General features: G+C 40.4%; 1 protein-coding gene across 5 annotated transcripts in view; it reads left to right on the top strand.

Annotated features, from left to right (window-relative positions):
- LOC113997701 (SPHK1 interactor, AKAP domain containing) overlaps positions 1 to 21,153 on the top strand; it is a 67,561-nt gene extending 46,408 nt beyond the window's left edge. For 3 of the 5 annotated variants that reach the window (XM_027739787.2, XM_027739802.2, XM_039384947.1), the window contains exons 5-12: positions 2,483 to 2,617; positions 6,132 to 6,387; positions 6,661 to 10,402; positions 13,241 to 13,420; positions 15,636 to 15,722; positions 17,664 to 17,716; positions 17,801 to 17,985; positions 20,521 to 21,153. In XM_027739787.2, the coding sequence (XP_027595588.2) occupies positions 2,483 to 2,617; positions 6,132 to 6,387; positions 6,661 to 10,402; positions 13,241 to 13,420; positions 15,636 to 15,722; positions 17,664 to 17,716; positions 17,801 to 17,985; positions 20,521 to 20,664 (4,782 nt within the window). In that variant the 3' untranslated portion in view covers positions 20,665 to 21,153. Of the gene's footprint in view, positions 1 to 2,482; positions 2,618 to 6,131; positions 6,388 to 6,660; positions 10,403 to 13,240; positions 13,421 to 15,635; positions 15,723 to 17,560; positions 17,637 to 17,663; positions 17,717 to 17,800; positions 17,986 to 20,520 lie in introns of those variants that run through there. The other 2 variants (XM_039384946.1, XM_039384948.1) reach the window with 2 other exon arrangements.
- Positions 21,154 to 26,648: the final 5,495 nt, after the last annotated feature.

The raw sequence follows: 26,648 nt of genomic DNA, 5'->3' as shown, positions 1-26,648 counted from the left end.
GTGAACAAAGGTAGGGTCTCCTGAAAGTACCCAGGGAATTCCTTGGTTAAAGCATTACAGTTAGTTTGCTGAAACCACTTTTAGCTCATAGGAGAACAACCAGTGCTGGGACCTTGATGCCTCCTGCAAGTCATTTGCTAGCAGGACCAGTTTTCCTATGCTGTTTTCTGCATCCTGGATCTGTGAAAATTCGGACGTCAAAAATAAATACAGGGTCTTGCAGCAAAATGATTTTTCTGTTGAATCAGGAGGTTAACTGTGCAGAACAGCTTGAGAGGGTTTACTTTACTGAATCCCTAGAAGCACTAGTTGTTTCCTATTAAGCAGAGGTTTTATTGTTGTTTACAGTGTTTGTTGAGGAACAAAAGCTGTAGCAGGTCATGAGGAAATACCCCAAGTTTCTCTCTCAGTCTTAGAACTAGATATCTGTAAAAGCCATCTGAAATTAGCTTTGTGCAGCCACCCCTTACAATGCCTGGAGGTTTGATGACTCCTTTACAAGCACAAAACCCCTCTGGAAGCAGCTGCGTGTTTTTTATCTACCAGCCTCAGAGCAGGGCTGTGTTCACCACCCTGAAGCTCTGACATGGCAGCAGAGCCTGGTCAGCTCCCCAAAGCACTGCACCCACCGTGCCCACAGCAGACATTCCTCTCCTGGCACGAGGGCACTGGTAACAGAGACACCCCAATGTTTGGCTCTATTCTAGAAGGGCAGTTTCTGGTGCATTTATGTGCAAACACATTTATTCGCCCTGACTGGAAAACGATACTCTTTTTCTTTTTCAGTTTTCAATGTAGGTAATGAAAATTCCCTGCTAGCACGAGGTGCTTTTTCATTCTTCTCCAAGAGGAAACTCCCTCATCATGTTTTTTGTGTGTAATAAGCAGTTTGTGTAAATTACCACTGAGTGGGGTGGAATTTTATAAAACACATTGGTGTTGTGAAAGCATTTCTTAGAAGAATTTTGAAGATGTTAGCCTAACTGTTGTTCATATGAAATATTTAACCATTTTCTAACAGTTACTTTATTTACTAAGAGGTACTGTTAGGATTTTGCATTACCCACAGAACCTTGGAGTGGGTTAAATGGAGGGGGGTTTAGTGTAAAATAATCATGTTTTCAGACTTTTTTTTTTAATTCTGAGCAAAAGGTAAAGAACTGAAGTAGAAGGTATATAAAATGCCATCATTTCCTACCTAGAAAATCTGATAAAATGTGGCAATTTAGGCAGTAGAAAAATAGAGATATGTAGGGAAATGTGTGTGATAACAGAAAGGTTATAATTTGGAAAAAAAAAAAAGGATGAGAACTTTTTTGTGCAACAGTAAAACGTCAAACTGAATTGAAGGACTGAATTTAGTTATGTCAAATAAAAGTACTTAGTCTCATGTGATTCAGTCTGCTGAAAAGTGAACTGTTCTCTAATATTGATTTAGCTTTTCTAAACCAGGAAGTTTTATTATGTCTAATTCATTCCAAGGAAAAATAGCAGTACTGCAAGCTTAACATTTTGAAGATGAAAAGGAAGAAGTGAAACAAAGCCTATGGCTGGGTGCCCAAGATCTGCATTCCCTGACTGGCTTTGCCATGTGTTGTGCACTAACACATGGGCTCTGTTAGTGCCTAAAATGGAGGTGGTATTTACTCTACTCCCTCTGTAAGGGGCCAGCCCTGATTTTGTGTTCTAAGAGCAAGCACACAGAGATCCCTGGCAGAGGGAACTGCACTCTCAGGTACTGTCCTTTTGTCCTGGACTTTGTACACAAAGGAGCACAGATGTCCCCTGCACGGGCTGGGGACTGGCTCCCAGCAGTATGGCAGCACAAATCTCCTGTGTTACGTAGCATCACTGATGCTGTGACTGTTACTGCTTTTACCTTTAGCAAATATGTAACACGTAGGAAGTGACTGTGCCATTACAAATGAAAGGTCACAAAGGCGCCCAGTGGAACAGCAAAGAAAGGTATATTTCATCTGTCCCTTCAATATTTCTGTTGTTCCATGTTTAGCATTGTGTCAATTCAGTCAGCAATTTCCAGCTAACTTTTCCTTCCTTGCTAGTCAGAAGCCTGGAGGAAAACAGGAAGATTTGCCCTGGTCTCATTACCACACCAAATCTTTTCTGTTTCAGACTATAACAGAGAGAGACAGTGTTTCAGTCTCTCAAGAACTCACTTGTAATAGGAAGCATTTAGATTCACAAATCCAGTCAAGCCATTTATCACATGACAATGTCAGAGATGGCAGATTGTCCTGCTGGACACTTGTGCAGAAGTTTATAATGTCTGGTCTGGTGTCTCAAAAGAAAGAATGTGCGTTTTAAAGCTGCCAGTTCTGTTCTTAATCTAGTTGAAGTATTACTTTCAAGTAAGCTTTCTAAAGGGATACATATAAGTGGTATTTCATTTTAATATTTCTGAATATAACTGTGCAACTCAGATTTCATTACCTGAGAGTAAAATCTATCTTTCATACTACAGAAGTTGATCAGCGTCTCACCAAACCTCCCCAAACTCATCAGTTCGATGAACGTACAACCACCAAAGGAAAATGAAATAGTCCTGCTGAGTGGATTGGCATCAGGAAACCTTCAGGCCGATTATGAGGTTCCCCAGGTAGGAATCAAACTCATCTTTAAGATCACATCACACCTGTGAAGGATGGAATTTGGAATACGGGAAAAATGAACCCGAAAGCAAAGACCTCACATCAGTTTGAGATGAGTGGGAGTTTGCAAACATAAAAAACCAACAGACTTGTGTTAGACACATTTAAGTCTGTGGTGGGCAGGGACACACACACACCATTTACACAGATAGGCAAGAGATCCTGCTATTCCCTGTAGATCCTGAGGGTGTCTGGGTTGCAGCTGATAATGTTTTGAGCCACATTAGCAGTTGATCCTTCAGGGAAGGCAGGCATTGGTGGCAGAGATGAGATTCATATGGCCAGATTTCAAGAGTAGCAGGAATCAGAAAGGCAGCACAGAGGGGAAAGGAAAGATGTAACACTTCTTCTGTGCACAGAGCTAGGCCAGGGCACAGCTGCTACAGAATCCCTTTCAAGTGAAGTCTTGCCACTTCCCACTTTTGTTCCCAATGCATCTTCTCCCATACGCGCACCTCGGAAAAGGGCTGATGATAGGACGTGAAGATCCTAGAGGCTACCATAAGCCTGAATGTGATCAATGTGAAAATACCAAGTGACGTTAACCATATCAGAGATGACACCTCATTTAGCTTCTGTCAACTTAAAAAGTAATTAATGCATTAATTAAAATTTAACATTTAAAGGAGCTAGAGGCGAGGTTCTCGTGCTAACTCCTTCACTCCCATTATTGCCAATTAAACGTTCCCTATCTGTGATCTAAAAGCCAAGAATTCCTCTTAGTGGCACCACATAGAGAAAGGAAGCAAATGATAACATTTGCTTAAAGACATTTTAATACACAAGTTCCAGAAGCTTAACTCCTTGTTGTAATAAGAGCTATTTTCTTCCTTTCCATTTTTGTCATCCTTTATACCCATTCATGTATGTGTAAAGAAAGAGTGAAAAATATGTCAGTATTTTTGGGCCTGATTCTGATATAATTGGGCCATTCATGAAATGGGAACAACTTCATAGACTAGAATCATAGAATGGTTTGGGTTGGAAGGGACTTTAAAGATCATCTCGCTCCAAACCCCCTGCCATGGGCAGGGACTCCTTCCACTAGACCAGGTTGCTCAGAGCCCCATTCAGCCTGGTGTTGAGCAATTCCGGGGATGGGACATTTATGATTTCTCTGGGCAATCTGTTCAAGTGTCTCACTACCCTCAAAGTAAAGAATTTTTCCTAATACCTAATCTAAACCTATTCTCTTTAGCTTGAAGCCGTTCCCCTTTGTCCTGTCACTACATGCTCCTGTAAATAGTCCCTCTCCATCTTTCTTGTAGGCTCCCTTCAGGTACTGGAAGCCCTCAATCATGTCACCCTAAAGCCTTCTGTTTTCCAGGCTGAACAAGCCCAACTCTCTCAGCCTTTCCTCATAGGAGAGGTGCTTCATCCCTCTAAACATGTTGGTGGCCTCCTCTGGACTCGATCCAACAGGTCAATGTGCTTCCTGTGCTGGCAACCCCACAGTTGGACACAGTACTCCAGGTGGGATCTCACCAGCATGGAGTAGAGCAGCAGAATCACCTCTCAAATTCATTAAAACTGCAAAATTATCCTGGAGTACAAAACTGTCCCAGCAAACTTAAAAAAAAAACAACAGGTATTGCCAGGTTTTTCTGCTGCAGAAAAAAACAAGCAGAAAACTTCTTTTCACTGAAATTAACTTGTGTACAAAAGTTTTCCTGAAGCAGACCCTGTAACAGCTCTATTGCAAAGATCATTGAATTTTATGTTATACCAATAAGCTGATCATTAAAGAGAGAAATTACCTAGTTATTGAGCTTTCTTGCCATTTGTGACTAATGGCTGAATTTAGAAAGGTTTAAAAAAATATGAGCACAAGGCTGTGGTGGAAGCACTGGAGCTCCCAACCCCACAGCCCAGGGGCAAGCTACTGCAATATGCACAAGGGTGTTTTGAGGTAACACAAGCACCCAAGTCATCCCCATCTCCAAATCCAGTGACACTGGCAGCCCTCTCATAGAGGGAACTAACCTAAATTTTTGTCTTGTAAGACAAGTAAAGCTTTGCATTGAGACTGGATGAGATTTATTGGCCAGATATGCCATCATCACACTTTTGTTTGGCTTTCAGAGAATTGACTGAAATTGACTGGCAGAGTTTTCCTGCAAGGATTTTTATGCTGCTCACCCCTCAGCCCTTTTCACAAGTATAACCCTGCAAACTGTGGCCTGGAGAAACAGCAGGGGAATGTTTGATCTAAGGCTGCATCTGTTTTTTATTACATTTTTCACAATACAGTATGCTCACATCTGATTCAGCAACTGTTTCGTAGCAGCTATCTAATCTGTCTTTTCTGTTTTCCTTTTAACACACTAATTTATCTGGTTTTCTGTTCAGACACATTTTTTAGGTGGAAAGGAAGAGCAGGCTAATAAACATGCTAATCCAGCGTAGCACTCATTCTACTGTCTCTATTACTAGATATTTGCTTTGCATTCACACTCAAAGACAAAAGGTCCAGAATGAGGTTACATTATGGTAGATACTGTGCAAATGCCCAGTGGGTCCAAGGCATCTTTTGCCCAGCTTAAAATTCACTGCCTCAATCCAAAGTTGGTTCCACCCAAGTTGGTTCCTTCCTGGAGGCCTGGAGCTAAAAGCACAGGATCACACGCTGCAAAAGCTTGGCTTTGCTTCAGAGTACATCCATACAACAGGCGTGGTCCCATGCGGAGATATTGACTTAGCTCTGTTGGTGTATAAATGTCCAACAGTTTTTAATATCAATAAAAGGAGGATAACAAGAGTTCCTTTATCTCCGTTTCTGTCCAACTTTCAACTTAATTGTACAGCTTCTCTGGGTAAGACAGTTTTATATAAAGGCTCATCACATTGTGCACTGGAGCCCTGTTTCCAGTGGGAGGTTATTTGGGCCTGAAATAATGGGGCTTTGGACAAAGAAGGAATGAGAGGAAGAGCAGCAAAGAAACAAAATAAAACACTATTTTAAAACAGTCTGTAGGAACACTAAAGGTGACCTGTTCTTAATCTCGTCAGCCAGCATTTACAGGGCTGCCTTCAAACAGGCATTGCAAGGGAAATTATCCTGAAAGGGAATTCATGCCCACAAACAATCCCTTCAAGAGGCAGGTAATGCCGGGTGGTGCGAGGCCATTAATAACAGCATGTCAGATGGCTAACTGCAAATAAGTCTCTATCATTAAAACAAGTTGATTGAAAACAAACAACTTGGCAATTTCAACAAAATTGCCAAGTATCCCCTGTGATACAGCTGGGTTCTCTACTAAAGCACTTGTGTAACAAAAGCTGTCAGTCCGAGAAGTCTTATTTTGGCATATATGTAACTGCACACTGTGTTACTAACATTTAAATGACAAATCATATTGCATCTTTGCAACAGAACATTCTCGAGATATTTATAGAGAGGGAAGCTTAAAATAAGTTTTATTTCTTAATTAAATAACTGTCTGAGATTCTTTTCCCCTCTAGTGTCCTTGGCTGGCAGATGTCTGCTTGGTTCAGTGTGCGAGGGGGGACAGGAGAAACAGCCCAAGCTGCATCATTTTTGAAATAAACAAGTTTCTGATTGGACTTGAGCTCGTTCAGGAGAGGCACCTGCAGATAGAAACTCGTGTCTTAAAGCCAGAGGATGACACAAACTGCTCCGTGTCCTCAATAGAAGAAGATTTCCTCACGGCATCTGAGCACCTCGAGGATGACAACGAGGCTGATGAATGCAAAGCGGGTAAAAGCAATGGGACTGAGCATAATTCTGCTATTGTTGGTACTGCAAAACTGCTATGGCAATGCTCACTGAAATTACACTTGATTTTGATTCGTGCATATGTAATTTAGAAAATGGACAGCCATTCATATTTTTAAATTGCTGTTCAGAGACAAGGATACATGGCTGTGCAGTACTTTTGCAGCAGTGATGTGGTACACAGTTGTGCAGCTGTTTTCTTTTTAAAGCCACAGGGTACTCTGCAAAAAACTAATTATTTATTTTTCTTAATAGGTCACGAAAAATTAAACGTTTCAGAAGCATCTTCAGATGTCAAAAAAAATAAAGGAAAGGGATTTGAAAATATTCACTACAGAAAAGCCAGGTTGCCATTCATTCCTGAAGGAAACTGCATTAATAAAGATAACGGAGCTACTCAAGTCTCTGAAGCTGTGAATGTTGTGGCTGAAAATGGCCTCTTACAACCTGAACATAAATCAGACCAGGAAAAACTGTGGCAGAAGGAATTAGCTGAAAAAGCTACTTCATCATTTAGTGCTACTAATTTGACTGATGAGGTTGAAAATTCCTGCCCAGCGCTCATGTTAGAAGATGTATCTTTAACCAAAATGGCTAAAGAGGAGCTGGAGCCTCTGTGTGACGCAACAACAAAACACAACAGTAAGACAGATGGGGAAGACTGTGCAGGTATCAGGAAAACTGATCCGCCCTCACAAAATGAGCAAGGGACCACAGGTCAGTATGCCACAAATTTGGCAGAATCTGTTCTGCAGGATGCATTCATTAGACTGTCACAGTCCCGACCCAGTTTCAGTGAGGAGGCTGCAGTCAGCATCTCTGTGGGAAGCTCCGGTAAGTCAGAGGACGTATCTGCTTCCCGATCATGGAATGAACTTCCAAAGATTGTCATAGTGCAAAGTCCAGACAGTTCTGAGAACATACCTGACTGGCCAGGGTCTGCCTTCCCCAACCTGTGCCACTGGACCGAGTCAGAAAGCTCTGCTGAAGTTTCAGATTACTTTGAGGAAGAACATTCAAACGGACATGACCAAAGTGCACTGGAAGTGGCTCTGGCTTGTGCAGCCACTGTCATTGGAACCATTTCCAGTCCCCAGGCTGCAGAAAAATTCAGATGGGACCAAGAAGTCGCAGACTCCCGAAGCAGAGTGGTAGTAGATGAAGAGGTGCACACAGCACCTTCACAGCCCCTTGATGACTCTGCTGGCACAGAATATTCCTTTCCATCTGCGCTGTGTGGCATGACTCAAGTAGCGAGTGCTGTGGCCATCTGTGGTCTGGGGGAAACGAAGGAGGAGAAGTACCCTGCAACTTCAAGTGGACTTCTGTCTGCTGCTCAGGCTTCTGCAGCCATTACTCTGCACTGTAGCATAGCTATAGGAAGCAGCATGGAAAAGCTAAATGAGAGCATTGCAGAGGCGCTTCTCAAAGAGGCATCTGTAATTTTGACAAAACCCAACACATACAAAAATGTAGGGCACTTTATGGAATCCATAAATGGGAAAATTATTGAAACAGCAGCAAGGCCACGTATTCCACGTGCTGATGAAGTAATCAGGGATGAACTTGCGCAAAACTTATCCAATATTATCCTACGACATTCTATGGAAGAGGTTAGGAAGAAGAGACAGCTACACCCCCACTCAGAAAATGGCTCAAGTACACAAGACATTTTCACAGAGACTGCAAACGAGTTGCTTTTTAATATAATATATTTCACTTGCAAGAAGATGAACGACATAAGGCAAGTTGAAGAATGTTCTCCTCTCTTTTCTGAGGGCAGAAAAGCAGAGAAAGTAACAAGAGTAGAAGGATGGTCAACACCAGCAACAGCATGTGAAACTTCTCACAGCCCCCTTGATCACTCTGCTGCTAAGCCATTTGGTACATCCTACAGTACCAGTACTAGCAAAGATCTTGGAAATGTCACAACCACTTGGAAAAGTAATATGATAGATGTAAATAGCAATGAAGGTGCCACACTGAGCTCAGAACCAAGTGGAGATACAGAGCATAACACACTTGGTGGAAAAACATCTCCCAAGAAGAGATACCTGAAAAGAACCGCACGAGACTGTTACAAATCCCCAAATCAGAGCAACAATCAGCATCAGAAGAAAGATTACAGATCATTTTCAAACAGAGAAAATACCTTTGCAAACAATGAATGCAGACATGGTGTTCAAGAACAGCTGTCTTCCAGTGCCACCACAACTGCAGAAAACCAAGCCAAGCATAAGTGTGATTCTGTGCTAAATAATGATGTTCAACTTAGCTTGTCTTTATTAGGAAACCATGTCTTGCTTCCTTCTCAGCCTGTGCTACAGGTGAAAAATTCAAGAGACAAATATTGTATAACAGATTTTGCAGAAGAATTGGCAGAAACAGTTGTCTCTATGGCAACAGAAATAGCTGCCATTTGTCTAGAAAATTCAAATGGAAAGCAACCCTGGTTCTGTGCATGGAAGAGAGGCAATGAATATCTAGTGACCCAGAGTTTATCATGCAGAACCATGAAAAGGAAAAAGGAAACCCATACTAATGGCTCAGTGGTTCGGAAGCACAGGGCACCTCGACTAAGTGAGATCAAAAGAAAAACAGATGAGCATCCAGAGCTAAAGGAAAGACTGATGAATCGGGTAGTAGATGAATCTATAAACCTTGAGGACACACCTGATTCAGTCAATATCTTTGCAAATGAAGTGGCTGCCAAGATCATGAACCTCACTGAACTCTCCATGGTTGATAGCATCTGGCAAGGTCCAAACCACCCCAGGAACAGACTGCACTGTGAAAGATGGAGTCGAGCCAAGGCCTCAAGCTGTGAGAGCATTCCTGAGGAGGACTCGGATTCCAAAGCCTCTTTCAATACCCTAGGCCTAATGAACAGCTTTGGTCAGTCTATGAGCCAGACAAGTTCTGTCTCAAAGCAGTCTAGTTGTGAAAGCATTACAGATGAATTTTCAAGATTTATGGTGAACCAGATGGAAAATGAAGGAAGAGGTTTTGATTTGCTACTGGATTACTATGCAGGAAAAAATGCAAACAATATCTTAACTTCTGCTTTGCAACAGGTAGCCAAGAAAAATGGCCATCTTAATGTAAGACCGAGTTGCCCATCCAAACAGTCCAGCACAGAAAGTATAACAGAAGAATTTTATAGGTATATGCTAAGAGAGATCGAAAGGGAAAATAAAGATAACCTGTATTCCCCTCGGAATTCAAAGGACTGGTGTGACAGTTTGCTACCACCGTCTCTACGGTCACCTTTTTGCTTTAGGCAGTCATCGATGCCTGACAGCAGATCATCAGGCTCCAGGCTTACAGTTAATGTCCCAGTTAAGGCAAATTCCTTAGATGGATTTGCCCACCACCGCCAAGATTCCTTAAGTGTGCAGCCAGCCAGTACCGTGGCTTCTTCAGGTCTTTGCAAGTCTGACTCGTGCCTGTACCAAAGATGCAAGACTGACCAGATAACAGATATGTTGATTCACGAGACGTGGGCGAGTTCTATCGAATCTCTGATGCGGAAGAACAAAATCATAGCAGATGAGGCAGAGGCTGCAGAGGCAGAGCAGTTTTACAGCGATTCCCCACCGCACGTGGAACAATACGCAAAAAGACTGGCCGCAAATATTGTTGAAAGTGGTAAAAGTTTAATTGTTGTCCAGCAGGATTCCTGTGACTATACAAGCCGAGAACACGTGCTGGAAAGCAAACATCCCCAAAGCACAGCTCAGATACAATCGAAACCCAAAACGGAAGAAGTAAATTTGGATGAGAAAAAAGAGCACGTGAAGAGCCCCGGGAGCCTCCCTGCAGGTCAGCACAGGGAAGTGCCTTTGATTCAGATAGAAAGTGATCAACGAGATGAGCCACATAAAGACTCAGAGTCCTTAACTTCATGTGGCCCTTCTGGAAAGGAGCATCAAAGCAAAGAAAAGCCTCCAGAAGCTTTGGATGGCAAACACACTGTTTCCAGTTCCCCAGCAAATAGGTAAGTGACCAAACAGCAAATCAGCATATTGCTTCGGTGTTTTATTTTCCCAGTAAAAGTTATTTTGATAAAGGAAGAAGATAAGAATATAACTTCTAAAGAAACAAACAGGTTAAGTTGTGACTACAGGTTTCTCATGACATAAAATCAGCCAGTCAAGTATCACAGTGCTGATTTCTGGACCAAACTTAAATCAAATATGACAACATTATGGTTCGAACATTCAAACTTACTAATAAGAAAGTTTTCTCTCTACAGATATTTAAGTCTCCCATAGTCAAGACAGGAAAAATAGACAAAACATAAACTTTCATGTAGTGCTGGCTGATATCCCAATTAAAAAAAATAAATAAATAAAAATCAGTGTTAGTGTATAACAGAAGATAGCAGAATTTGTAGTTCTCTGCTCTGCCTGTTTGTGTAACTAATGCTTTGTGTACCTGGAAACAAGACCAGACTTCTGAGGCCTTGAAGTTCAAATTTGTGTTTGCAGTCTGGAACTACAAGTAAGAAAAATTTTTTAGTGAAGGAAATAAAATATTAAAAGTACCCCTCACCTCCTTTAGTTCAAGACTTCTCTGGTAGAATTTAAATAGAGAAAAGAATAACATTTCATTTTATTTTAATGCCATTTCATGGAGTTTACACCATACCTTACCACCCTCTCCTTGCAGCTGTACTCCTTGTCTTAAGAAATCTGTAGCTTGCTTTGGTTATGGCAAAGTGTGAGCCCACTATGAGAGTGCAGTGCAAATGTAGAAGATTGCTGTGAGTGCTATGAGGCCAAGAGCAATGCTCTTTCTCAAGGCATTGCCTACTTTTAACTATACTTCTTCATTGTATCTGTCACTTTAATGGTATCTAAACTGCCAGTCTCTTGGAGCACTGCAGCACCCCATTATCTCAGAGTGGTAGAAAGAGTGCAGGTGCTAGTGTTAGAAACCATTGTAGCTCATTTTATTCTAAGCAGTGCTCTGTTTTGGCATTTGACAAAGCTCTGCTTGAAGTGAGAAAGCAGAAGTACTTGCTTTCCTTGAAGTGGGAAAGTACATGGATTCTATCTACTTTCCTGTGTATGTTAACAATTATGATAATTATCATAGTGTCACTAGTCTTTCATACTGATTCTCCCTCACTAACCTTCCTCTTCCTTAAAATGCAACCTGCTTTTAGTAAGATACATTTCAAAATCCATCTATTTGGAATCTTGACTGTGAAAATGAAGTTATTTTTGCAGTTTATGACCCCTTTCATAACAACTTTTCTTCTGCCTTTAATGCAGAGTTCCCAAAGTGCCTATGGGATGTTTAAAGCAAAAGGGTTGGTAGGGCTGAATTAGTAACCACAGGCTACACCACAAGAGCATTTTGGCTCAGCAATGCAGTGCAGTTCTGAATCAACTCATCCCCATTTCCATACATCAGCTTTCTTTGCAGCATGCAATGCAGATTTCTTTTAAAGGAATCTCAAATAGAAGCTGCCCAAGTGTGTTCCAGATGTGCTCGTATCCCTACTGGGAAGGCAAAGCTTCCTGTGGTTCTTCACACAGATTTGAACCATTTCTGGCATAGCTGGCTGGACCAAGTCTATGTAGGCTGAAGTGAAAACCTAAAAATATATAATGTAGCTATAAAAGCATCAGCAGCAATTGCTTTGATCCACTCCTACTGCATTAAACTACTTGCTAGTTCAGATACAGGCACAGAGGACTCCAGGCAAAATATCAAGCAGACATACAGTCAATTAGGAATAAAAAAAAAATAAAAAAATAAAAAGCTGTGCAGGCCTAGGGAAGAGGTCTTCAGCAACGAAAAAGAGCTGTTTCTGGTATGTAGGCAGTGGCACAGACCCAGTCCTGTCACACAGAAACAGTTCCAAGTGACTGTTCACAAGTGGGGGACTGTCAGTTCAAAGCATCGCTAGTCTGAGATGCAACTGCTTAATGAATCAAACAAAACCCAAAATGCCAAGAAACATCACCCACAGAAATCTCTTATGTTTTGGACCAGGTATCAGGAGCTTCCTGCCCTGTATTAAAAATCTGAGTAACACCACTACCCTTCAACCTGGCTGCTCAGAGCCCACGTGTTGGTGCAGATGCTGAGCTCTGCCCCTGAGGGGTCAGGGATGACAGGCACAGTTACTTGGCAGATGCTCCCTGCCTGCTAGAGCAGAGCCCTTGGGCAAACAGCTCCCATTCTCCCTGCACAGGCTGCCTCTCTCTCTGTCATCCAGCATTAATGCAACAACTTCTGAGAGTGAGAGCTTGGCAAAAGGAGACATCCACAATGATATTGTCTCAGTATATTCTTGGTCAAGGTGATGACTTGGGAGCAGTAGCGTTTCTGGTGCAATCTTTTGCTCTAACTAAAGACCAGTGCCTCAGTCATAACTTAGATACAGGTCTGAAAGCAAGAACTTTTCTAGAGAGATCCTGCAGAGAGCTGGTAGTTCACATTCTGCACTAACATATATCATATATTTCAACCACTGATTGACTGAAGTGCATTAAGCAACAGACCCTTACAGTGATCAGTTCTTTTCATACATGTAAAATCATTTTTTACAAGTTAAACCATTTCTATGCATATTTCAGTATAATATTTACTTTGGTTTGTGTTTGTTTGTAGCAGTCATAAGAAAGTCTTTTTTTAAGAGCATCTCAGACCATATGTTCTATTGGACTGTATGGATAAATTATAAGCTTGTCCAGTCTTTTGCATCTATATAATTCTGCAGCTTGGTTGACTTTAATGAGCAGCATTGCCTGAAGATTGGTGTCACCAGTTTGTTTGCCTGTATTATCATATCAACGTGCCTTCTTTATCACCCTGCCAGCAACAGCCCTCAGAGCAGATCGGATGCTGAAATCATAGGAGAGACAAAAGCAGCTGAAGAATTCCCAAACCATCTCAGCAGCAGTGAAGAAAGCACTGGCAGCTGGTCCCAGCTAGCTAATGATGAGGACAATCCTGACGACACAAGTAGCTACTTGCAACTCAGCGAGCGATCCATGAGGTACCCGTGTTGTCTGTTCTCACTGTACAATATGGTCTATCAACCAAGCCAGTGATTTCCCTGCCATGCATCGGGAATGAGAGGCAGCAGCTTGAGATTTACTTAGAACACTGTAAAGAAAGGCTAATTGTAGACTTTATCTCTTTATTTTTTAATAAGGGGAAAAAAATTATCCACATTCTGGTTCTCAGCTAGGTCTTTTTACTACTGGTGAGCAGCTAGATTCAGGCAAAGGAAAAACTACCTGGCACCACTGAAGTGCCTCAGTCCTACAGTGAAAAGGCCACCAGACAAGCTAATTGCTACAGTCTTTTGATTTATTTGCTACTCTTTGCATAATGTTTATTTTGGCGTCTCCTTAGCCAAGATTGACGAGATTGCTGATCCCGCCAGAAGGGCAGAGATTGAGCCTGATCTCCTTAGACTGGCACAGGGGTGCAGATTAACAGAGGATGACCAGTGTTCCCCTGAGTAGACATAAATTCCAGAGCTCCCATAGCAGTGTGCTGCTTTTTGTATCTATTCAAGTCAGGACATGTGTTTAAAAACGTTATCTAGTCCTTGGAGTTTATATAAAGTGATGGTAGTTTGACTTCAGCCCTTTCATGACATGAAATTGAGCAAAGTTTTTTCTTCATATGCTCTTAGACTAGGTTTTAAAATATTGTCAAGTAATTACATCTTTCTCTTGAGTATCAATATGACAAGGAGGGAAGACATTATGGTAATGAAGCAGGGAAAAGAAAGAGTCTCTGTCAGAAAGCACTGTTGGCCAGCTAAAAAGAACTGAACAAAACATGTCTGTCACCGCAGTTGAACATTCATCCTGTTATTATTGCATCAACCTTTAACAAAGTCCTCGGCCTGAGAGAGCTGAAGTACTGTGCCTTTCAGCTCTGTATTGAAACAGAAATTGCTACAGCAAGTCTGAATGCATGGCATGCTGGCACGGACTGAGATCAGCATGATAGGAAAAGGAACTGTCTAATCAATCCTTCTAATGTAAGGAAAAATAATATTAGTTGCTCTTCCAGTAAAAATTAAGTGGTTCAACATGACTTGCCACACAGAATTTGTTCCTGGTAATTGACTTGCAGGCAGCAAATTCACAACCTGCTCATGACACTGTTACAATATCTGCATAAACACTTACTGTCCCATTTACAATGATGTTATAAAGGGGCCTCTGGTGGTCTAGTGGTTAGAGTGCCTGACTCTCACCTCTGCGACCCGGGTTCGATTCCCGGCCCCCTGGGCAGGTGGAGCTCGTCAGCCTTGGTAGGCAATCCACCTAAGAGAAGGTCACTCTAAACAAACCTACATCCTGGGGACCTCACTGCCACTGTCCAAGCTTTGCTCGGCCCCAGCAGATGAACCTCAGGACTAAAGGGTGGGCTCAGTTCAGCGCACGCTGTGTCTCACCTAAAAATCCACTGCGCAGGCTGGAAGGGTTAATGACCTTTCCCAAAAATCTTCGCTTGCGAAGACTGGCCATTATAAAGTGAACTAATACTATCGTACTACTTTATCCTTGTGAAGAAGCCAAAGAGAATACTTCTATGTATTGTTGGTCCCAATGAGCACTGGCTTTAATTAAAATCTCAGTCTTTCAGAGTAGTTAGAAACACGAGGGGCCATCTCTGTACCTGTGGGTTCCATCAGATCCCCAGTAGTATTTGGGGTATGATGTAATACACTGAAACCACTGCTGGTTACAGGCATGGAGTCACCCAACAGGTAAGTAGTAAGATGGGCAACCAATGTCTTGCTCTAACTTCCCATGTTCAGAGATATCTGAATCTCTGCAGGTTTCTTCCAGGGCATCTATGTACCTGCTAAACCTTCTTTTCAAGGACTCAAGCAGACTGTTTTTTTCATTTGAGGCCAAATGTTCATTGCATAAGGCATGCACAAGAAGAGAGTCCACATCTTTTTATCCTCCAGTTTACTGCATCACTTCAGTTTACACACATGCACATTGATGCACTTCATACATGCTCCATCTAGAACTATTTTAATAAAAGCCTCATTACTTTGAGCAGACTAGTGTGCTTCATTCTGGGAACCACTTGCTGAGCACAACTGATTTTGTGGAACTCTACATAACAGGAGGCAGCCTCTTCACTTTGCTTTGTACATAAATAAATTTTTAAAAGATGTATGGAGACATGTTCAGCACAGCTTGGCACTAATATTTAAACTTTTGCTTTGTCAGCAATGGCAACAGCAGTACAACTAGCAGTCTTGGCATTATGGACCTGGAAATTTATCAGGAGAACGTGCCATCTTCTCCTATGATTAAGTAAGTAGTCATTGAAGCGAGACTTGATGTTTAGTCCAATTTTAACTGCAAATTGTTTACACCACCTAAAACGTGCCAAGCCCTGCTTTGCACCTGCTGCTGTGCCTGCTCATAGTTTCAGAAAAAAGCACATGCAGGTGTCTGTGGAGAGTGAGAGCACTAGACAGTGAAAGATTACAGGAAAAACTACTCAGGTGGAATACTCCCAGGAGAATACTGGTCCATCAACCACTCTGTTTAAAAGACAGTTTTCTGCTGTATCAGTTTCCTGTTGTGTGAAACTTCTTCTCTGAATAACTTCAAACATTACCAAAACTCTACTGTTATAGCAAGTAAGGTCAAGCAACTAAGGATCAATTAAAGACAAAGAAAAAATATAATTGCATTCTTTCCAATAATAATAGTTTGGCCCACAGTACATCCTACCTATTGTTTCCAGGCATGTTTCTACTGAACTTGGAGTTAAATTATCAAGAGATGTGCAAGTACCTGCCTAAGGATCCTGGTACAACCTGCCAGCTGGTGACTGTCATGATGCAGCCAGGGCACAGCCACTGAGGAATTGTTTAGACTGGACATCACACAAAGAGCATGGGAACTTTGTGAAGGCAGTAACATCAGAAAATTGCCACAGCTCATTACCAGATTATGCTAAAACCGCCCTGCTTTCAAGAGGCTCTTTTTATGTAAGAAATCAGGGCATTCACATCTCTGTAGGGTTCCATGCATTCTCTTTCAGCTGCTGATTCTGTGACTAATGTTAAAACATTCCCATCTTCACATCAGCAGTGATACCTCCTACACATGTTCCTAAACATGTCCCCTCAAAGGATCAAAGGGATAAATTTCTAACTCTCCTTGTTAGCTTCCAGGGGCCATTCAGGTCTTAGCCAATAGGCATGAGAAGTTTCTACTACCTCAAATAAAAATCAAAGCAGAGAATATATTTGCTGTTCAAAAGAAAAACTGGAAAAAAATCTGATAAGGAAGTTACTAAGCACCTATGATTCTAAGTCAAGACAAACCATAGGTTGCATGCTGCCATTTTATTCTTTCACATCTTGCAGTAACCACTACACAAGCATATATAATCTTGATTCTTTGAAGCCCTTGGGGATATTCCAAAACGCTGGGAATGAGGGTGGTAGTGTCCTCCCATGCTACAAACAAAATCTTACATTTGCAGCATTCCCCCTGATTGAGAGCAAAATGGGACAGTCTAGAAACGTGTGCTGAAAGTGCAATCCCTCCAGGAGCGATGAAACAAATGGAATAGCTGTGACATCAGTAGTGAATTTGCAGTCTCCTGACACATGTACAAGAGCATGGATACTGTGCTTAGAGATGGAAGCTAAAGCAGTGACCACTTGGCTGTAGTTTAAGAAAATGGTACATAAGAAAAAATGTATCTTTGAAAAATTTTGCAAGGTGTAAATAGAATTTGTTTATCCAAACAGCTAATACATTTAAAACCAGAAGTAGTAGGAGTCATTGGTAGCTATGATTGTATTTAACTATGAAAGATAAAATTAGAAAGCAAGACTGGAAAAGATTCAGCCAGAGAGTACAGCACTGCAAAGTGCAGACATTGGAAATTCAGCGTTTCCAGCCAGGTTATGAGACTTGCTGTGTGTTACCATAATGTCATTTGCTTGTCATTATGTAAACTGTAAAGATACATAGAGCCTGGTGAAACGTAACACATGACACAAACAAGTACTTCATCCTACTACAGGAATAATGCTGCAATTCCCATAGTTTTTCCTGATTTACAGATTAAATAAATGAAATATAGTTGGCATTTTATTATTTCATCCTATGTAACTTTTTTCTTGCAGTTTTCTAGGTCTTACATTGAGGGAGAAGTTTATTCATCATGAAGCAATGTTGTAGACTGTTCCTAAGTGTGACTAATAAGCTTTGTTGTTGTTTGTTTCTAAGTGAATTAGTAGAAGAAAAGGTTTTCCTTAAAGAACAGACAGAAAATACAGACGGTAAGTTAAACCATATCAATTAAAGCATACAGTTTGAAGTTAACACAAGTAATTGCACAGTAACTGTTGGGCTTATTTTTCCAGAAAGTACTTCTGAGCTTTCAGTGGGAACAGCCAACTGTCAAAGGGACCTATTGGTGATAAACTTTGATCTGGAACCAGAGTGCCCCGATGTGGAGCTGCGAGCCACCCTGCAGTGGATAGCTGCTTCTGAACTTGGAATTCCAACCATCTATTTTAAGAAATCTCAGGAAAACAGAATTGAAAAGGTAGTATTTATGGAATTAGTTAATTAATCACTGTAGCAGTTATGATTTGTTGAAGTAATTGAGCTTAAAAGAAGAGGCAAAAACATCTTCATTACAGCAAGATGGCAATACTACCGTTTATTAGAGAAAGTGATGAGAGCATAAGTGTGTCAGAATTTAAGGTATGTGAAATATTTAGTAGATTGTCCATGGCACAAGAAATGGCATTACCATGAGACCTTCTCCAAAGTCTCTGTAGCGTGCTTTGATGAAGCTGCTCACTTTTTCATATCAATGATACATTAAGTACCAATGCCCAAGGCAGAATTAACAGAGTCCTTTATGTGGCTACATTTGAAGGGCTTCAGATGGTTTACATGGAGTTAAAGTATGTAGCTTTAAAAATTAAAAATAAAAATCACTTGTGTGTGGACATCACACTTAGAAAGTTCTGCTGATCTCACTATAATGTGAGACATTAGTTGGACGTAAGATTTTCAGTCCTTATGCTGGTTCTGTCTTGTCTCCAACACTGATTAGGGCAGCCTTAGGCAGGTCTGAACTTGTGGCTGTTCCTAAATTGCTGCAGCTGAGGGTACAGGAGGGGACTGCCTGGGCCTGACAGTTCCTCCTACATTTACGTGAGTCTGCCATGGGTGAATTCATTGCCTTCACAGTCACTTTGTGCCGGCAGGAAAGGATTACTCTCCTCCAAGGAACAGGCCCACTGATCAAGTGTACAGAAGGGTCTAACTGCAACATAAAGCCAATCTATATTAGCTCAGGTTCACTGTCTGACATAACCTGCTCCAGACCTGATGGAAAGTTCAGAGGATGGGCAGGAAGGACGTAACTGTGTCGGCATATCCTTAAACTACCCTCGGGGACAGTTTTAGCCCAGCAGTGACCCACCACTGTTTCCAGTGGAGCCATATTTGCAATAACACATCTGTTACATGGAAAATTAGACTGACTGATTGTAATATATTGCATCATTGTATGGAAATTCAGAAGCACCTCCCCTGGCTTACAAGTTAAAAAGTGCTCTGTATGCACTGTTTCTCTTGCTCAGGTGTAGTTTTGCCTCTGCCAACCATTGTTTTGAAAGCAGAAGTCTCTTTGCAGAGAGCAGCAGACAGACACAGGCTACCAGAACTGAGAAACCTCATGGGGGTTAGTCCAAGCCAGAGCACCGAGAGAACACTGAAACCCAAGATGGCCACAAGAGATGCAGACTCTATTCCTGAATTATTAGTTAGTGCTCCCTTATAGATACCACCAAATACCAGCCACAGCATTTCAGGAAAGACCAAAAGAGACCCATTTCCAAGGTCAGCAAGAACAGCACAAGCTTTAAGGCTTAAAAACATGTCACAGTATTCAAGTCAATTAATGAAAAAAGTATTACAAATCAGTATTTTGGTCTCTTAGGGGAAGATCATTTTGAGTAGTAGAGATATTGTTTGATTTTCTTGAGTACATCCATTTGGGAATCATAAACATAATTTAAAATGCATTCAACAGCAACAGTCCAAATTGCATCTAATTAAAGAAACAGCTGTCAGCTTTACCCATGTGCTTTGGCAAACAGTTAATTCAATTGCAAAAATACACTAGAGAATAATGAGGCACATCCTGCCTACAACAGCATTCTTGGAAATCACGTGCCTATTAAATATCATTAAAATACATATTAAAAGTTTAGGCTTCAGTATGTAAATAGCAAAGAGCTACACTAACTAGAGACATACAATATTTTCTTGTGTGGTTTAAAGCTGGAAACATAGAAGGAGAAAGCTAATTAGATATTGTGAAATTCAAAGAAATAAAAAGCTTTGATTTTAATTTATGTGCTTCACAAAAAAAAAGGGACCAGATGGATGACACTGTGAAGCCTATTATTAAGTACAAAGTGGACAAAATTCAGGATTTTTTTACAGCTGCTTAAGAACATATATTTAACCTCTAGTTTCTCTGAAAATTAAAAAAATCAAATATAGATATTCTCTGTGATTCAACCACAACTGTGGCAAATGTCTTCATGTGACAAAATTTTACACAGAATTCCCTATCACCAGTACTATGTGAATACTTAAAATACTATTGAATGGATATGGAGAAATACAGAAAATTAAATATAAATTAAAATATAGCTACTGGTAATGAAGAAAGATTTTTTTTTCCTTTAAATGGATGGTCACACTTCCATTATTTTGACAGTGAGTTGTTGATAATGAGGAAAATAGTGGTCCTTTATCAAACTCACTTTCCCTGTTTTTACTTTCATTGCAATAAATAAGAAATAATGGATGGAAGCAGCTAATTTAGAAAATGTCATGAGATCCAATCAGTCTTTGGGGAGTTATGGAACTTCAAAAATGAAGTTTTATAAATAGCAAGAACCTTTATGTTGCTGTGCAGTGAATGCTGTCCACTCCCTCCTAGAGCAGCGCATTTACAAAGGACTAACAGCAGGTTGTGTGTATTCATTTAACAAAACCTCTGAAAATGTTAAACAAACCCCAAGTGCATTTCATTTTGGTTGTTTTTATTTAGTTTTTAGATGTTGTGCAGCTAGTTCAGCGGAAGTCCTGGAAAGTGGGGGATATCTTCCACGCCGTGGTGCAGTACTGCAAGCTCAGCGAGGAAGGCAGAGAGATGACACCAAGCCTCTTTGATTGGCTTCTAGAGCTGGGTTAAGAAAGCTCACTGGTCCAGCATTTCTGTTTTATTCCAGTTTAAACGAGCAGTGGTTTGTGTAACACTCTGATTTCTGAACATCACTGAGTAAAATGTGCAAAGATATACAAACTCTACAAAAACAGCACACGTCTGTTCCACAACTCACCAAGGAGCAAAGCGAAACCAAGGTGTTATTGTGTCTTTCTGTGTCATGAGGGACTCTTGACATTGTGCTATAGGATGTACTGTACTAGGAGGGGATGGATTTTTAGCCTTCTGAAGTAATGGACTACACAGTAAAGGCTTAATTACCTAATATGTTCAATTTTCATCAAATTGATTAAATCAATCAGCTAAAATGTACACTAACATTTAGTTTTAAAACAACACTGATATTCGTACAGTTTAAGTATTAGAACCAGAGTGTGTTTCAGGATGCCTGAAGACACCCTCGTCCCTAAATAAGTAGTATTTATGTTGGTTTGGTTTTTTTTAAATCCCCATAGTCTGCTAGAATGCCAGAGTGTGTTTCAGGATGCCTGAAGACACCCTCGTCCCTAAAAAAGTAGTATTTATGTTGGTTTGGTTTTTTTTAAATCCCCATAGTCTGCTAAGGGAGAAATGCTTTTGAACACTTAACACCTTTGCAGTTAGACAGCAAAATAAAAAGCTGCCGAAAATACATTTTAGTTTGTTTTTTTCCATGTGATTATTTCTTTCCATAGCTATTCCTGATTCCTGTAATCTTCCCAAAGAAATAAAATCAAGTCTCTCAGTTACTATCCTTAAAAAAACTCATTCCCTTTCACTGGGAAGCAGTGCAGTTCAGTATAGCTCCACCTGCTAGACTCCTGAACAGCTCTGTGAGCCAGGGCAGCAGGTGCACAAGCCCTGTCCTGCCACAGATGTGCTGCGTGACCTTGGGTGGCTCATTTCACCTCTGTGCCTCAGTGTCCCTACCTGGTAAAAGGGAATAATGACAGTACAGCTGTTACCTAAAGTGCTTCTGTTTAAAGCACTATGTAACATTCTACATATCAGTTAAAAGCAGTGAAAAAAGTACTATTTTAATTTTAGTGTAATCAAATATATTGTTAATGAGGTGAAGAAATGCATATATGAAAAGAGCACCATCTCATCCTAGAAATCTTAATGTTAATTTTTGTACCTTCCAAGAAAGCAAAATGTTTGTAAAAATTTCAGCAGACATGCGTGTTCATTTTGGATATAAGTGTTTGGACTACATGTGATAGTTCACGTTACTCTAACATTTATATTAACTGTTTGATAAGATGTACTATGGTATCGTCTTGTTGAGATGATCTGTTGGTATCATGCACTTGGTACATTCTCTCGACTCTGCCAAAGAGATTGGTTTTGAATTTAAAGGTAAAAATAACTTATGACATCACAGCTCTTCTGCAGTTTGTTTCTTTGAAAATACTCATCTTTCATCCCTCCTACCCAAGCAGCATAATAGAATACCTGCCTGCTTTTCCCCAAAAAATATTTAAGAGAAGTTTTATTTTCCATATAACAGTATATGCTTCTGTAATATTTCTTGAAAAAAAAAAAAAAAACCTATCCTTTTGCACTAAATATTTTTGAAAAGTTTGAAGTAGTTTTAAATAATTTATGAAAAAGAGCCATATTCTCAATTTTATCTTTAAAACCATTCCTAAACTTGCATGATTGCATCACTTCTTTGTTACAAAATACAAATTGTTGGTGAATCAAAATCTAATGTGGAGCATTAAACAACATGAGTAATTCTCCATCTACTCTGCAGCATATACAGAACAGTGGAGGTCGTTTTACTGTCTATAAAGGTCAGTTTATTGCAAACACTGAACACAACTGTGCAGTCACTGGACCAGCTCCTAAGAATTGCTGAACATCCGTAACTCCCACTAATGTGAGCTCAGCATTTCTGAGGCTGAAAGCTAATGAAAAGCACCGAGAATTATAAAGTGCTTTGTTTGAGTTAATAAATGGGAAAATGTATTTATTTTTAAACCAAATACAGTTAGTTGTCAGTAAAACTTTTTGCTGTGGTAGAATAAATGTTTCCTTATCCTACAAAGCACAAATATCATGACAGTTGTAACAGTGTGATGCAGTTTCTCTGTACAGTAGTTCTTAATGTTGCAATTTATTCAGAAATAAATTTATGTTATAATGTGCGTCCTCTTTGCCTTCCTAGAAAGTTCCTGAATGGGCTTTTGAATTGGGATCATGGATGGATTTTTTTTACCTTTTAAATAATATTTGCCTCCCATCCCTGGAGCTTCCCAAAGCTCTGCTTCTGAAGGAACGATCTGACCCGTGGCCCCAACCAAAACAGATCAGAGCAAGGGCCAGGTCTTACCTCAATACCAAAGCTACCTCTTTACTGGGTTCCACAATTAATACAAGAGATAAAAGGCTAATCATAACATTCTTAGTATCACAGTAAAATAAAGAAAAATGACACGTTAACTGCTGAGAATTAAGCCCAGAATAACTCCCAGTGTACCAAATCTCTGTCAGTGTTCAGTGTAGCTGCTTTCAGTACCTGCAAAGGTGGGCAGGAGGGTGGGGAGACAGAAGCTCAGGAGTTTCCTCTACTTGTATAAGTTTGCAGAGGTATTTCCTGCCCTATTGCCGAGATGCAAGGGTATTTCTACTGCTAAACAGAAAAGGAAACCACCACTTAGCTGAGTAAATCAGAACTGAACTTGTCCACCATTAATTTTTTCAGTTGTTTTTAAAAGTGAATGTTAAATACACATAAATGAGAACAGCATACTAAATACAATCTTAGCTAAAAATCTCTCATTCATGAGCATGATGGAGATGTTAAGATCACGAGGGAGTGATTGTTCACTGTCCCAATAAAAACTAAGACACGACAAATGGAATTCATATGAACCAGATTCAAGGCAAACAGAAAGAGCTGACAGGTTTTTAAATGAGAGGATGTAAGACTTGTACACAGGATCAAGTGGGAGCTGGAGAAGTACTTGAAAGAGATGTCTCAGGAGATGCCCTGGCCATCAGAAGCTACCCATGGGAGTAGCAGATGTGGCTGCAGTGCTCCCCTTCCCAAGGGTGGCTTCAGGGAAAGATGCCTTCCTCCCCAGGTTTGACTTCACCACCCACATAACGAAGAGAAGAATTTGGCTGGCAGATCTGGTTATTTTTCACAAGGTAATTCTACTGTATTTGAATTAAGTATTTAAAAACTTCATTTTCAGTTTTGTTTTGTTTAGGAGTTTTTAATACTGAAATTAGTAGAATACCTCAGTTTTGTCATACCTCTAAAGATTTTCATAGTGTCTTCAAGTAAATTAACCATTTTTTTGTGATCTATAATAAATATAGTCACCTGTTAAATTCAACTTTTAAATTTTCTGAAGAGGCCAGTTTTACTGTTTCTCTTATCCTGTTTCAGGCAGAGTTATGACAGACAAGTATGGGAATGTCACTGAGAATCCTGAAGCCTAAACTTCAAAATGCCAGGGGGAAGGGGGGAAAAGAATACCACTCCATTGAAATAAAGAGCCCATGTGACCTACTTAAATAAAACAAATTCCAGCTGAGAAGGAAAACACATGCATAGTAGCCAATTTAAGAATTTTAATTCAAGGCAGAACCATCCCTAAGCCTTTGCCAAGTGTGAGCAAACCCATAATGCCTCTATTTCAGTTGTTCAAACTCTAAATCCAGTCATTGCTAGGAACAGGCCCTCAGAAGGCAACTTGCAGCTATACAGCATTTAGCAGGACAGACAGTTAAACTAGACAGCCAGACTATCAAACTAACTAAAAGAATTTGCAGTGAAGTCAGGTCTGGCTGATGAATACTGCATCCTCCTCCCAGCTTCAGCTGAGGATTAAATAGTAAACTGCAGCAAACTAGAAAATAGAAGCAAGCAGGATATATTTCAGATCCTTTCACTAACTACCCAGGAAATACAAGTGTTCCCACAGGAGACAAAAAAGGAAATTCTCACAAAATGCCACTTTTAAAAAATGAGTGGGAATGACGATTATTATCCTCACCTATTCAGAAAGAGAATCTCAAGAGATACAAAAAGTACACGTCACGAGTCCAAGTACACATCGTATGCTCACACAAAATCCTCATCCTTGTAAAGTGTATGTTCTGTCCTAGGACAGTTAACTGATACAAACTTCTTTCCCAGAAAAAAAAAAAAATTGTATATCCAGAGAGGTTTATACTGAAAGGATTTCAAAGGTCTAAAGGACAGAAACAATACAGAAAATACAATTTCCAGTGACAAGCCTTACTAAAGCACCCTTCAGAGGCCTCCTGAGGTAATCCTTTTCAATATGGTCACAGTGAACCAGGTTTGTCAGCATTTCAGGATAATGTTGAAAGCCACATCTCAGTCCAACCACACAGTGATTAAAGTAGCAGCTTAAAGAATACAAGGTATATAGAAGCCAAATGTTCTTGCAAGACTAAAAAAGTACCAGGTAACAGAGTTAGAGTATACACATCCACTATTTTGGTTGCAGGAACTAAAGTGGAATTGGAGACAGGGATCAAGCTGCTGCCAGATACACATAATGGTTTCAGGAAGATGCATTTATGCAATGCACTCCTAATGTTATTAAATCTACATAGGGGTAAACCAAGGTGCAGAGAACCTAACATCAAAGCACTCATATGATGGTACCTAGAGTACTAGAGAAGCTCTTACAAGGCACCAAGCCAGCACTCCTTTCAGCAGTGTTGTGAATCACACCAAACGTGAAAATATTTCACAATTGAGCAGGAAACCTGGGTATTTTAACCTGAAAAGCAGTTCTACGCACACAGGAATCTAGGGAGAATCACAAACAGAGCGCAGATGGCCTCCCAGTTCAATGCTTAGTGTATGAAACCTCAACTCCAATTTCTCATAAAAATAGGACAAGAGTTCAAAACCAAGAGCTACTACTAATATTTGATTCACTAGCATAAGAGAAAAATCATAAAGGAAAATGCAACAGAAAGTAAGCCAACCTGAAAGATTAAGAAAAAAACCCCATGCTTCCCAGACACAGCCCAAAGAATTTTTTTTACTTTGCGATAGTTTCATAGCACATCAAATTTCAGTTTTTAACTATGTAGCAGTATTTGTATACATTACACTAATTTTCCTCCATTTTTGTCAGCTGGAAATCCCCCATATCACAAGTACAAACTGACCTAGGGACACTGGACAATTTCAAAGCAACACAGAATGGCACTGCCCTTCCTACCCCTTTCAATTCCAAATCACTGAGACACACTTTTGATACCATAACGTTTTGTAAGACAACAGGAAACACCACAAGCATTACAGTAACATATATATCAGCCACTTTTCCTACTGGGAAAGGTTTAATTTTAAATTATCTGCAGCACAGTGCTTGGTTCTCCCACAACACGATAGTACTTGAAATAACCAGGATATCTGCCAAGTGATGACAGGCACTTCTGTGTCTTCATTTACACACAAAGATGTTGGCAAGTGCTCAGACAGTCACAACACATCAGCTCTAAAAACATCCTATTAAATTTAATAACATTTTGAAGTCAAGTCTATAACCACCCAGAGACATAGAATATAAAAAAAATACCTCCAAGTCCATTCTCTGCTGTATGCTTCCTTTCTTCCTGCAGCCAAAACACACTGTTTGCATGATCCTACCCTTTTTGCCTCCTCTTCCAAGTCTGCTGGAAGAGACCACTCAGTTCTGCTCCTTCACCACTCCCCTACAAAGAGGGCCTGCAGTTCCAGGTGCTCTGTTATAAAGTGGGAAGAGCTCTGCACAGGTGAAGCCTATAGTGGGAAGAGCTCTGCACAGGTGAAGCCTATAGCGGGAAGAGCTCTGCACAGGTGAAGCCTATTGCCAATTGCTGGAATGAGGTAAGCCTGGGTAAGAGCTCATCGTAAACAACTTGGTGGTAAATAACTTGCAGGAGTTTCTCATCCACTTCTCAGTTTATATCATAATCTTTGGCTTCAA

This window comes from Pipra filicauda, unplaced genomic scaffold (genome assembly GCF_003945595.2).
Source record: "Pipra filicauda isolate LSUMZ 115617 unplaced genomic scaffold, ASM394559v2 scaffold387_size670060_pilon, whole genome shotgun sequence".
NCBI lineage: Eukaryota > Metazoa > Chordata > Aves > Passeriformes > Pipridae > Pipra > Pipra filicauda.
This window is presented reverse-complemented; position numbering and strand designations above follow the sequence as displayed.